This window comes from Podarcis pityusensis (assembly GCF_964106645.2).
Source record: "Podarcis pityusensis genome assembly, chromosome: 2".
NCBI lineage: Eukaryota > Metazoa > Chordata > Lepidosauria > Squamata > Lacertidae > Podarcis > Podarcis pityusensis.
In genome coordinates, this window is record NC_138029.1 from 2,777,499 (window position 1) to 2,791,344 (window position 13,846).

The 13,846-nt window shown below is 43.2% G+C and overlaps 1 protein-coding gene across 3 annotated transcripts in view; it reads right to left on the bottom strand.

Moving 5' to 3' along the window:
• OLFM2 (olfactomedin 2) overlaps positions 1-13,846 on the bottom strand; it is a 192,151-nt gene that overhangs the window by 58,281 nt on the left and 120,024 nt on the right. For all 3 annotated transcript variants that reach the window (XM_080990134.1, XM_080990132.1, XM_080990133.1), the window contains exon 2: positions 5,439-5,588. In XM_080990134.1, the coding sequence (XP_080846260.1) occupies positions 5,439-5,588 (150 nt within the window). The remainder of the gene's footprint in view (positions 1-5,438; positions 5,589-13,846) is intronic.

Below are 13,846 nucleotides of genomic sequence, written 5' to 3' on the forward strand. Positions count from 1 at the left end.
ACTTGCTTCTCTTACTTCTGGACCAGGGCAATTCACTGCCAGCCGTGTCCTAGTTGTGCCTTCAGTTGCTGCCATGGGGAGGAAGGGTCAGCTCAGCTAGGCTAGCACAGCTGCACACTCAGGGAAAACCATCAAGTCTGTAGGTGTGCCAGACCAGCAGATAGCCCTAATGTAACTTACCATCCTGAAGTGCCAGACACAGACCCTCCAAGTGTCCCTATATTCCAGGGACGTCCCTGATTTAGAGGAGCCATCCCAGTTTCTGATTTGATCCTGGAATGTCCCACTTTTTCTTAGGATATCCCTATTTTCCTTGGAGAAACGTTGGAGTTATCCAACACCTGAGCCGTCTGAAGGCAATCCTGTATAGGAAAGTTTTTTTTATGTTTAATGTTTTATTATGTTTTCATATAGGTTGGAAGCTGCCCGGAGTGGCTGGGGCAACCCAGTAAGATGTGTGAGGTATAAATAGTAAAATTATCTTTTTAAAAAGGGACTTCCCTATTTTCATCAGAGAAATGTTGGAGGGTTTGCAGACAGGAGTCTTGGAACCAAAGCCTGCAGAAAGAAGTGAAAGTTCACAAAGCACATCATACCGTACAGAGATTAGTAACCATCTCCACACCTTGTAGCGGCTGATTCTGTGACTGCAGCAGCCTGATTTGTGGGATGCTGTCACTAAAGGCAAATCTACACCACAAGATGCTTCAACAGAGACCTGTAGTGCTGCAAGGAAGCCAGTCTAATTTGCAGCACCCTCACCAAAATACAGTCTGGGGGGAGCCAGAGACAGCAAAACAGTTATAAGTATAAAGCAGACTTAGGTTTATATGGTGCAGATCTACGAAAAATAGGCTCTTCATTTTGTTTTCCTGCATAAAATTCCCAGCCATTGGGTGACAGTATTACTGTACCATCTTGGCTGTTGCAATTTTCAGTGCAAATGATCGATAGGACTCAAGAGTAATAGTGCCCTTAGCACCCAATAGATCAGTGTGATTTGTCTCATATCCTGACCTGCAAATGCAGACCATAAAGCCAAACCTCTGCTGAGAAATGGAGCTCCTTTCCAATCTCAGCTCCATTAAGGGGGAGGGGACGCAGAGCACCCCCAAGCAACACTGCCAACTGATGGCCGCTTAAGTGTCTCTTGTGGAGCTCAGAGAGAGCAAACAAACTTGGAGACTCCACTGACCAGCTGTTGCCTGTTCTGTGCTTTCAGTCATGTTAACACATTCTGAGCTGCAAGGCAAGACCCATATGCTGGGGTTGCCTAGCCAGGCTCTTGCTATGCCGCTTTGCCATCTCGACTGGACCATAGAAGAAGCAAGTAGCAAATGCTGCCATACCCTCCAAGTGCCCCTATTGTTCAGCAACAGTCCCAGAATTGCAAAAGCTACCCCGGCTTCTGATTTGACCCTGGAATGTCCCTATTTCCCCCACCAGGGCCACCACCACCACCACCACCAAGTTTGGGGATGAGGAGGAGCCGGCACTTGTCCCGAGCAGCTGCAGCTGCAGGGGAGCACCCCATTGCCTCTCCTGGGCCCCTCCCACTGGCCTCCTCCCTTGGGCAGCTCATAGCTGCTGCTGGGGAGCAGGCGAGGAGGAGGAGAGGCTGCTGAGGCCCAGCCCTGCTTGATGCGCTGGCAGAGGGCAGGGCCACCAGGGCGAGCAGAGTGGAGCACAAGGAGTCCTGATTTTTAAAAATCAAAGATCTACTTGCCCCTTTCTATATATTGGTGTGTGTTTTTCCTTTTGTAAATCTGCCAGAGAATAGAATAGAATAGGGATTAATGGATTTTCTCAGGATGGTGGCTGCCATGTGTGCTGTGTCCCATTGGTGAAGTGGTGGTGGCGCTCTCCCTTCTTCTGAGGGAAATGCTCTGCAGTGGCTGGTGTGTGTTTGTGTGCAAAGGACAAAAATGGTGGGTCAAGGAGGGTCAGTTGCAGGGGAGTGAGAAATGTTGGAGGGTATGTGCTACTGAAAGGTGAGTAAGTAGTAGCTAGATCTGTGCAACAAGAGGCAACTCTTGCAAACAAGGGGAAATGCAGGGGGGGATGCAAGCAGGAAAAACTTTATTTCATAGCATTTATATACCACTTGATTGTAAAAGGAAACCCTCTAAGTGATTTACGAAAGGATAAAAGGTACAAAAAGGTGAAGGACCCCTGGCCAGTTAAGTCCAGTCAAAGGTGACTATGGAGTGTGGGGCTCATCTCGCTTCAGGCCGAGGGAGCCTGTTTGTCCACAGACAGCTTTTCCGTGTCATGAGGCCAGCAGGACTAAACTGCATACCTGTGATGCCGCTAAATAATTATAGACCCTGGAGTTAATGGACCTACCAGGGATTGTTTTGCAGCATGTTTATATGGCTACTTTTGTTGCAGCCACTCTGCATTCTCCCCACCCCACCCCCCACATCCCAAAATGATGCTGTATCCTGGTCATGCATCTGGAAACAGAACTATTTTGAAGTGATTGCCATTGTCTACAAAAGCAATAAACTTCAAATTAAACATAAAATGTGAAAGAGCTGATCACATTCCTAAATGGTAAGGGGGTGAATTTTGGTGCATTCCAAAAACTTCCAAATATGGCCATGTATCTTTTGGGTGGGGGCATGTAGACCACCCCTAGTTTAGACCCAGTCCAAACTTATGAGCTGTCTTACAGCGTCTTTTATACCAGGACCCTCCCTATTTTTAGTAATTGTGGAGATTTTTGGAGGGGGGAACGGCAAGTTTTAAAAACTGTTTATTAAGTTGCATTTTGAATGGTTGTAACCTGCTCTGGAACTTTAGGAAGAAGGGCAGGTAATAAATCAAAATCACCACCACAATCACGTCAGTTCCATCCAGATGTTGTTCAACTCTACTCCAGGTCTGTCATCACCAGCTAAGATGGGCAATGATCAGGGATTCTGGGAGCTGTATTTAGGGAGGGGAGGGGAACTGTTTGGTTGATGTTTTCATGAAAATCTACCAATTGTGCACTATCCAAATCAAGATACAAGTCAAAACATAGCCATCCTTTGAAATTTGCACTTCCCTGAATTTTGGCATGAAGTTCTCCAACCAAAAATAAAACAAAATAAATGCATTTAGTATGCATCCCTCATTTGATTTCTTGACAAATTTACAATGGGCCTCACAACCACAAACGCTGCTTGCACTGCATCCCATATATACTTAGCAAGGGATATGGACTTTACAGTCCTTGCAATCCTCCCTCTGTTCCTCCCCACACCTGTTCCACCAGCTTCTCTTCTAAACTTGAATCCTTAAGTTCATGCTTCATTTCTTCTACCTTCTCCTCAGTGTCAGATGTGGGCAGGTCTATTAAATCCCACCCTACTGTCTCAAAGACATCTTCCAAAAACTGTGAGGGCTAGAAACCTACGTTATAAAACACATACAATCACTCCCAGGTTTCTTATCAACAGCTAGCATGTAAATGTGCCAAGTGGGTCCCTTGTTTCCCATCCCTGTCCCCATTTTGAAGCTTTCAAAAGCCGTGTGAAAGCTGAGCTTGGCAGACTCTTTTCGCCTGCAACTCCTTTGTGGGGGGCTTCTAGTAATTGCAATTGTAAATTGATGTGATTCTTATTTGGCTAATAAATACTTTATTTGCACGTGCGAAGTCAATAAGAAGCCGTCTTCTCTTTGTAATAAGATTTTAACACAATTAATCTGGAGGAGGGGGATTTACTGCTCATCCTGCCATGTGGAGGCTCCATGTGGAGCAATAAAGGCACCATTTGCATCTCATTAAGCAGAAGAAGGTAAGACAGAGGAAGCCTCCATGCATCCTCCCTGGAATCCTAAGAAGCGGAGCTGTCTTGGAGAAGAAAGCACAGCTAACAGAAGGATCAAAGTCTCCGGCTTCCAATTAAATGTTGCAAGAGCAAAGGGCTGTGGGGGAAATGCAGTAATTAAAAGTTGTTTTGAGGGGGGTAGGAAACAGGCCTTGTACCTAAACGAGAGCCCAAACCTGAGATTTACCCCTTTCTTCCTTCTTTTAGCAATGGGACAGCAGTCTATGCGTTCTGATGCACAAAGGGCAACGCTGTGACCCCTCAAGCTCTGTTTTGGAATGAATCCTACAATAGAATGGAAATGAACCCCAACCAGGCTCAAAGGTTTGGCTGAGGACCCAAATGTATGATTGGGAGACTCCCCCTTTCTCAACTCCCTCTTGCTTAATACAATGTATCCAATGATGCTGACTGTTGGGAGACAAAACAAAGACAAAACAAAGCACTTCTTGTCGCAGCGGGTAGGTAAACTATAGAATTTGCTCCGGCAAGATATCACAATGGCCATGAATTGGGATGGCTTTAAATGAGGATTAGAGGAAGGAAGAACAAGCTATTAGTGGCTGACAGCCATGGTGGCTGTGTTAGTCTCCCTCCGCTGTTGGAGCAGTAGGTAGCTTCGTGGTGAATGTCCTGGGAAAAGAGAAGTGTTCTGTGTTCGCTCCTTTCTCAACCAAAATGGGCACAATTCCTGCAGCATCTGTTGGCACTGCTTGAGGAATTTGATACTTGTGAACCCCTATACAAACTGCTGTACCTCCTGGACTACTGTGGAGGCTGGAATTTGGAAGATAGTTATCCTTCAAAGTTAACACTTCTCCAAATTCTGTGATACAGTTCTCAGCTCAACTTGCACCTTTGAAATAAAATACATTGAGAAATAAGTGGGGGTTTTTAAAATACTCTTTCAAAACCTCTTATGTAAATGTGGATTTACTTGTTTGTTCATTATTATTTTTTTAAAGCATAGATTAATGTAGATATATAACCAAAATACTTGGTCTTATATATGATATTGGCAGCATGAATAGGAATTGCAACTCAATAGGAAGCATCCCAAAATCTTACACAGTGCGCTTGGTACCACTGTCTCTGGAATATAGCTATAATGGAGAAAATAACACATAATTTGTGATAAGGACTAGAACCTGAAGATGCTTTTTATATGATTTGGCATTCTTTTATGAAATATATAGCAGAACCATCATTTTCAAGATGGACCCATGTCACAAGCTTGGCAAATCTGGAACTAGACTTGATAATCTGGTGATGTTGATAGTCATTACTTGGACTTTGGGTTTTTTTTAACCCAAGTGCAACTGTATTAATTCTATGTGCCTATTTTGCAGTTTTGTTTTCCATCTTTTAATTTTCACCTGTTGTTATAATTTTTTGTTTTAAATTCTGTTTAAATATCTGTTTTTAATACATTATAGAATGAATTTTTAAAAAACTTTACCAAAAAATTAAGGGAATGGGACAGAAAAGACTGATGAATGAACACCTGCAAAAGTGACATGCTGCAGAAACAGCTGGATCTATTCCTCCATCCCAATCAGCATCTGCAATTGGTCTAGAGCAGTCCCCACCAGCACCCCAAATTAAAAATACATCACTTACTTTTTCCATCAGCTGCCGTAGTTGTCGGCTGCGCAGGTCCCTGGAGCATGTGCCCTGGACAGGGATGACAGCCGTGCACAGACATTTGCCGTCGGGGGCCTGAGCGGAAGTGTAGACCTGCCAGCCTTCATCGGGGCTCTGGAAGAGAGTCTGCAAAGAGAAAGAAGCATAGAGCACTCAGCAACATGGTCAGGGCTTCTGGCCTTGCTCCTAATCCCAATAGCTGCAGATGGAGGAGACACCAGTATATTTGCACTACACATTGAAACCAGTTTCAGAATTACAGGACGTCCTCACAGCAAGCACTACTGGATTCTCTTGCAGGGACGGGCAGACAGTCAAACCCAGCTGAAAGGAGTTTTAAAGAGGTGTTGTATTTGTGCTGAAGATCTTCATGGGAGAACAAAGGCTCAAAATCCTGGAAATTGCTTTGAGTTTCATTTGTGGGCGGGGAACACAAATCTAATAAATAAACAAATAGGCTTTTCAGCAGGCATAGGAGTTTAGTGCAAATGAGGCAGAGGCTTGACAACCATATGTCAGGAGTGCTCTGATGGTGTTTCCTGCTTGGCAGGGGGTTGGACTCGATGGCCCTTGTGGTCTCTTCCAACTCTATGATTCTAAGAAAGGCAAGATATCATGTGCCTAGGTAAGTTCTCTTGCCCCAAGTTGAGATCTCATCCAAACAAGGGGTATTCTGGTTTACTACATGTAGATATGACTTGGGTCATATCTATATATGCAGCAGAATAATGTGGGGCTGAGAGATTTATTTCTCTCTCACTTGCTTTCTTTGCAAAGAATGAGGAAGATTAAAAAAATGTGCCTTTTCTTGAAGTGGTACAGTTCATTCTACCATCCTATCCTGCTCCAGGAGTGTATCTCGCTCCACAGTATCAAAAGGGTCTTACATAGGAAACCCCACAGTAAGCCCTTGTCACCATCTCAGATTGGGCTGTCACATAGGGAACACAATGGAAGAAAGGGAGACTTGGAGCAGTCCTCTGCACACGTGCACGCACACACACACACACAAACACACACACTGATCATCCAAGAAGTCAATCACCATTTTCCAAACCATTTCACAGGGGTCGTTCTGAGGATGAAAACTTTATATTTCCATGAAAGCTACCTTGATCTCTTTGAAGGTAATTCAGGATATGAATGCAATTAATTAATTAGACAACAATATACAATAATTATTAATTATTCCTGAATAGTGTAGTAAATTAATAATATATAGTAGTATAATTCACTAGGTGTGACCATCAGAAATTAGGTTAATTTGCTTACAAACAACCTGGAGGGACACAGCTGAGAATAAGAAAGGTTTTATCTATTGATTAGGAAATGTAAAGAAATACACTACACATAGCCTCCATCCCAAGCTTGAAACCAGCCTCCCCCAACTTAGTGTCCTACAGATGTTGCTGCGACTCTAACTCCCTCCACCCCTGAAAATTTGGCCATGGAGGCCATGGGGCTGAAGGCATCTTAAGAGCAAAAGCTCTAGAAAAAAGCCTGAGAAACAGAGGCAGGGCTTATCCTGCTTCTTCGGAGTTCCCATGAAAAAAAAGCCACCAGAGAGACTGGAGATGCCAAGTTCTGCCAACACAACAGCCTGTGGAAAAGATTTGCTGCTTGTCTCTCCTCATCTTCCCCAGCCTGACTCCCACCCACATGGCATCTCTGTAAATATTTGCTGGGTTTTTGAAGAGTTAGCATTGGCTGTTGTCATTGTGTGCATGCACAGACACACTTCCCCACAAAACTTGCAAAACTGTGAGATGCAGGCAAGTCTGGGAGATCTTTAATACAAAATAAAAAGCAGACAGTTATCAAATTATGCTAATGTGCTGCTTACAGTTAAACAAGAATACATCATGATTCTTAGGGGTGTACAGTTCCCCCCTCTATTTTGTAAGTCCATTTGTTTCCATTATTAAAAACTTCACTCATTTCATTATTCAGCCATTAAAAGCACATTTGTTTCAGCATTTATTTGTTCATGTTCAGTTCCATTTCCCCCTTTCTTTGTTGTTATTGTTTTATGTGGCGGCAGCAGTAATGCTTACAGTGGTACCTCAGGTTAAGTACTTAATTCATTCCGGAGTTCTTAACCTGAAACTGTTCTTTTTTTTTTTAAATGATATTTATTAGAATTTCAAAAGAAAAAGATTACATTAATAAGAAAAATAACAATAAAAAAAGAAAAATACAAAGTACAAGAAAGAAAAAACAGTTAAAAACAATTCCATCTTTTCATCACTTCTCTTACGTTTATTTGTTTCCCGGACCTCCTCATACCTCCCTCTTTTGTATTCCAATTCAATTTGTTAATCCAGCAATTCCTTTCCCTCCTTTTTAATCCTGATCCTTAATCTTGATATATTATAACATTAAATTTTTACGTATTAAAAACCAATTTTTCCATATTCTTTTATACCAGTACAGCTAGAAACCACTTAACTTCAATCCAACATCATTCTAACATTCATTAATTTTGCAATATTTCTGTAAATAGTCTTTAAATTTCTTCCAATCTTCTTCCACCGACTCTTCTCCCTGGTCTCGGATTCTGCCAGTCATTTCCTCCAATTCCATGTAGTCCATCAGTTTCATCTGCCATTCCTCCAGTGTGGGTAAGTCTTGTGTCTTCCAATACTTTGCAATGAGTATTCTTGCTGCTGTTGTAGCATACATAAAGAAAGTTCTGTCCTTCTTTAACACCGATTGGTCGACTATGCCCAGGAGGAAGGCCTCTGGTTTCTTCAAGAAGGTATATTTAAATACCTTTTTTAGTTCATTATAAATCATCTCCCAGAAAGCCTTAATCCTTGGGCACGTCCACCAAAGGTGAAAGAATGTACCTTCAGTTTCTTTACATTTCCAACATTTATTATCGGGCACATGGTAGATTTTTGCAAGCTTGACTGGGGTTAACCTGAAACTGTTCTTAACCTGAGGCACCACTTTAGCTAATGGGGCCTCCTGCTGCCACTGCGCTGCCGGAGCATGATTTCGGTTCTCATCCTGAAGCAAGTACCTAACCCGAGGTACTATTTCTGGGTTAGTGGAGTCTGTAACCTGAAGCGTATGTAACCTGAAGCGTATGTAACCCGAGGTACCACTGTATTTTGGTGGCTCCCTCCCTCCCATAAGCCACTGTCTTCTTTTCCCAGAATGCCACAGATATTAAGAACATAAAAAGAGCCCTGCTGGATCAGGCCCATCGAGTCCAGCATCCTGTCCTCACAGTGGCCAGCCAGATGCTTGTGGGAAGCCCACAACGGAGGGCAAGAGCAGTCTCCCCACTTGTGATTCTTCAGCAACTGGCATTCAGAGGCAGACGGCCTCAGACCAGGGAGGTGGGATACAGCCAGCATAGCTAGTGGTCACTGATAAACTTATTGACCATGAATTTGTCCAACCTGTTTTTGAAGTTATCCAAGTTTTGGATAGGTATGATTGCATGAGTGATTTCCATCACTGACTAGGCATTGTGGGGCAAACTACTAACCTCTATCTTTCCTGGGTCTTCCAACAGTCAGCCTCATTGGATGGCTCTTAGTAGAGAGAGAAAGCACTTTTCTGTTGCTCTGGAGCATTCTGGAGAAAAGAAGTGGCACTTGCCACTAAAAAATGGCAACTCTCACTGGGGGACACCATTCTCCTCCCAGGGAATGGTCTAAAATGGCACACAGAGGAAACATGATTGCTGACTTGATATTATGTCTCACAGCCAAGGATTGTCATTTGTTTTGCTCCCAACCAGCCACTATCTGTAGCCAAGGTTTCTTCTTGGCTTACTGATCATGGTTTGTTAGAGTGAAATGAACCACAATCCTGGGTTCAGATGCAATGCTGGTTTGACCAAAACAGCCCTGACAGGTGCGCTTATGGCCGTGACAGACTTTGAGCTCTCAAATTTCAGCAGCGCCCTGTGCAATGCTAAAATTTTATGTCCCCCACCTCTCATGCTCCATTGCTATAGCATTGCTTTAACATCCCCTGCAGTGTGTGCCCAGTGCAGCCACACCAGTTGTGCTACCCTAAAACCGTCTCTGCTCATGGTAAAGTCTTCCCTGTGGCTTGCTGTGGCATGGAAGCTGGGTGAGTGAAGAGATGCCCTGCTGGGGTTGAGATACAACCCCAGGTTTCCAGCCACTGCTGAAATCAGCTGATCAGAATCAAGCATTGTTTCTTATCTACCCCCTTCTTCCCTGCTTTTCGTTTCTTGGTCACATGGGAGCGTGACAGAACATTGGGAACTCTTGTATGTAGCTAGATCCTGGAAACATAGGTTATTGTCTGCTTGTTTGACTAAGACAAGGAGGAAAAACTCTCTGGCCCAGTGCCTCTTGATCATTAAAATGCTGTCTCTGTGTCCAAATGCTTTAGGGCTCTGGGACCATAACCCTGGGGTTATAGGCCACAAGAGCAGACCTGTCACACTGACTCCATCCCAAGTCTGCACTGCCTGCCCTCCTTCCCTCTTTCCCACGATGCCACCTCCCTCTTCCCAACCCACACAAACGCAATGTGTTTCTAAAATTCACTTGATTCCTTTCTTTCCCCAACTAAATATGGAGCGGCAAATGCTATTTTTAGTCCCCGCTTGCCCTGGGACATGCCGAACGCACGTAATGAGTTGTGGCGTGACCTATTCTGTCCTTTCCTGTTATGTCACGAAGCTTCATCACCCATTTGGCTGTCTTCTCTCTTCCCCCGCCCCATCCCATTTCAGTTTCTTAAAGAGGCGCCTGCTAAGAAATTGGAGGGAAAGGCTGCAAGAGAGAAAGGAAGCCCCACAGAGCACCATTCCCAGGCAAACAAGCCACAGCCAGATAGTCTGTACTCTTTTAGAGTCCAACAGTCCCGCCTTTCCACCAACCACATCATGCAAGAAAATTGAGAAAGCCTCTTGGGAAACAGAGCAGAAGGAGCAGCCCTTAACAGAGTGGAGGGTGGACAGAGAATGCAAACTAGGTCAGACCCGTGTTAGCCAGCCTCATGCTCTCTCCTTCTGGATGTGGCACGGCAACCCACCCATAATTTACATTCAGCACATTAGAGATCATCAGTGAGTGATACCAGGCCAAGTCTTCCTATGACTTCTCAGTAGATCAGCCAAATCTGAGTGATACCAAAATGCCAGCTGAAGAGTTTGTGCCTTCCCCCCCCCCCACCTAAAGCAAGTAGCTAGTCCTCCTGGGTGTAATGGGGTCCTCAGGGCAGGACTCTGAGGCAGGAATCCAGGACCCTGCTTAGCGGAATGAGCAGGAGGGCCCCCAAATGCTGCAAGGCTTGAAGTAAGCGAAATAATTACTCAGTACTATCAAAAGCGGAAGCGGGTGAAGCATAAGACCATTAAGTCCAGATCTAAAATCACCTACTGTAACTGGGCCACTGCATGATAGCAGAAACAGCACTCCAAAATATGTGGGCAGAGATGGTAGAGCTGTACAAGAAAAGTGTAGAGAGGATGAGCAGCAGATTTATTTATTTTTTAAACCCAAAACAAAACACCTCATGCTAACCTGAAGCCTGGACCATGATTGCCTGAAAATATTAAACTTGCCCTGAATTGCTTTCTAGAATATAGGCAGGTAAATCTTCCAAGAGATTGTGTAATAGGTAGCAAAGAATTAAAACTCTATATGTCAAATGGGTGATATCTTCTCAAAGGATAAGAAAACAAGAGGGTTTGAACAAACAAAATCAATATTAGAAACTGCAGTACTACAAAATAACAAAAAAGCACTGTCTAAGGTCTATGAGTATTTATTAGAATGGCACACAAAAGATGAAGAAATCAAAAGTGTCATGATTAAGTGGGCAATAGATGTAGGCCACAACACTGAGTATGGAAAGTGGATAAAATTATGGAATACTGGCCTAAAATTTACAGCATGTACATTGTTAAAAGAAAATCTGTTAAAAATGATGTACAGATGGTACCTCACGCCAATTAAATTGTCAAAGATGTATAAAACAGGAAATAAAAATTGTTGGAAGTGTGGGGTGAAAGAAGGCAGTTTCTTCCACATGTGGTGGACTTGTGACATAATGAAAACGTATTGGGAAAATATATATAATGAATTAAAGAAGATTTTAAAGTATACATTTTTGAAAAAAACAGAGTCATTCCTGTTGGGAATGGTGGGAGAAGACATTGACAAGAATGACCAGAAACTGTTCTTATACAGAACAACAACGGTGCGAGGTTATTGCTGGCTCAGGTATGGAAACAGCAAAAATTGCCTACAATAGAAGAATGGCAGTAGAAGGTTATGGAGTACGCAGAAATAGCCAAATTAACAGCAAAAATTCAACATCAGAGGAATGAAACATATCAAAAAGAATGGGGAAAATTTATGTTATATATAGAGAAGATGATGTGAAATAGGGAAACCAGTAGAATTAAAATAATATCTCATAACGGGAAAATACAAGAAATTTACTGGATAATAATATCAAAATGAATTAAAAATGTATATTAGGATTATTATTGAACAATATTTGTAAATGAATATAGACAGACAGCAAGAATTTGTATATATAGAAAGATTTATTTGTTTACGGACATTTAATGGAAAAAATGAAGAAGAACAATCTTGTGGAAAATGGACAAAGATAATATGAAAAGTCAAAGAGGACACAAGAAAGCCAGAAGAAGGAAAGAGGGAAGTCAGCTCGGGAGAGCAAGAACAAATGTGAAATATAATGTATGTGTATGTACAGTATGGAACTAAAAATTCAATAAAGATCTGGAAAAAAAGAAAAAATTAAAACTCTATATGTACTTTGTGTACGAACTTAGTCAGTGGGTGGGTAAAGGTCTGTGATATTTTCCAGTTGCTGCACCTTAACCAGTCTCCCAAAAACCTGGTCCAAATGTGAGGTCTGGTTGTGGGATGAGGCACACTCTGTGACCCCTCTTCTTCCTGTCCCCAAGCTGGATGCCTGCAAAACGTGACGTGAAGGCTGGCAACATCAACCCTGCCATTGGGAATCCCTTGCAAGATGACAGCAGTGCCTGGACACAGTCTGCTCCTGCACCCGGAGCAGTGACCAGAAAAGATAGGACTGCTGGGAGGAGCACAGAGAGAAGAAACGTTCTGGTGCAACAGCATCAGCACAGCTGGACACCTTCATCCGCCCCAGCTGCAACAAAACATGTCTCTCCCGTATCAGTCTCTACAGACACAGCAGGTGCCTTAACCCTCCAACAGTTTGACTTCACCCCCAAAGGCACACTCTTCTACTGTCTCCGAGACAGAGGATGCCAACAAGGATCCTCTTTTCAAGCCATCTAGTCTGGTGGCAACACTGCCTCCTGGGGGAGCAAGTTCTATAGTTTAACTTGGCACGACACGAAGGACTTTCTTTTATCTGTCTTGAATCTTCCAGTATTCAGCTTCACTGGATGATCTATAAGTTACATTTTTATGTTTAGAGATGGATGGGTTTCCTTTATAGGGTTTTCTTTTTAAAGGAGGTAGAATTGTAACAAAACAAAATGAGTAGATGCTCCAATTGCCCCCCCCCCATTTGTGGGTCTCTGTTTGTAGAGCTACATTTTAAAAACTTAGAACTTTACATAACAGCCCGGAACTTATGATTACAGTGAAAGTTTTTTCTTGCTTTAATAAATATTTCATAAGTGTGAAAATAAGAAATTCCACTTTGAGCCTTAGAAAGGCATACTTCTTTATTTATTCTTTTGGTTTGGGCATAGAAAATAAATTGTTTACTGGGGGGGAAAGCAAACAAACTTGAGAGTGGCTGTTAATGTATTGTTTGCTGTAGGGGTATTGTTGTGGGTTGGGTGAATAATAGGTTTTAAGTAGTTGTGGTTCTTTTTGCAAAGGCAGGTTTTTCTTTCTCCTTTCACCTGTGCTTCTGTATTTGTGAAGATAAAAGTAAAATCAAAAGAACTGAATTGAGAATACGTTACACCCTTTAAATTGCACCCACCCACGCAACAAAGCAGCTTATAACAGGTGAGGCTCTTCTGCATCTTCCTTCCCACCAAAACCTTCCTATGGACTCAGTCATGCTGCCTGCAGGATTATCCCAAGACATGTGTGTTTTTCTTGCTTTTGCTACATGCTCTTTCATTTCCCTGTGCAAACACCCATTATTACAGGGGAGGGGGGATACATGAAGGTGGCCATTGTCCCAAAGGGTGCTTGTAGGTGTCTGGTGATCCTTCCCTGACTGCTTGAGGCAGATCCAGCCTCTATGGAATGCATTGCTGGCTGCTGCTGTAATGGCAGCAAAGGCTTGAGCGCAGTCCAAAGGAGGCTGTTTCAGGGGCAAATGACTGGCAAGGAAATGGTTAATCACCCACTGACCATCCTCCCCCCCCCCCAGTCCTCCCAGGCCCCTTGGCAGCAGGG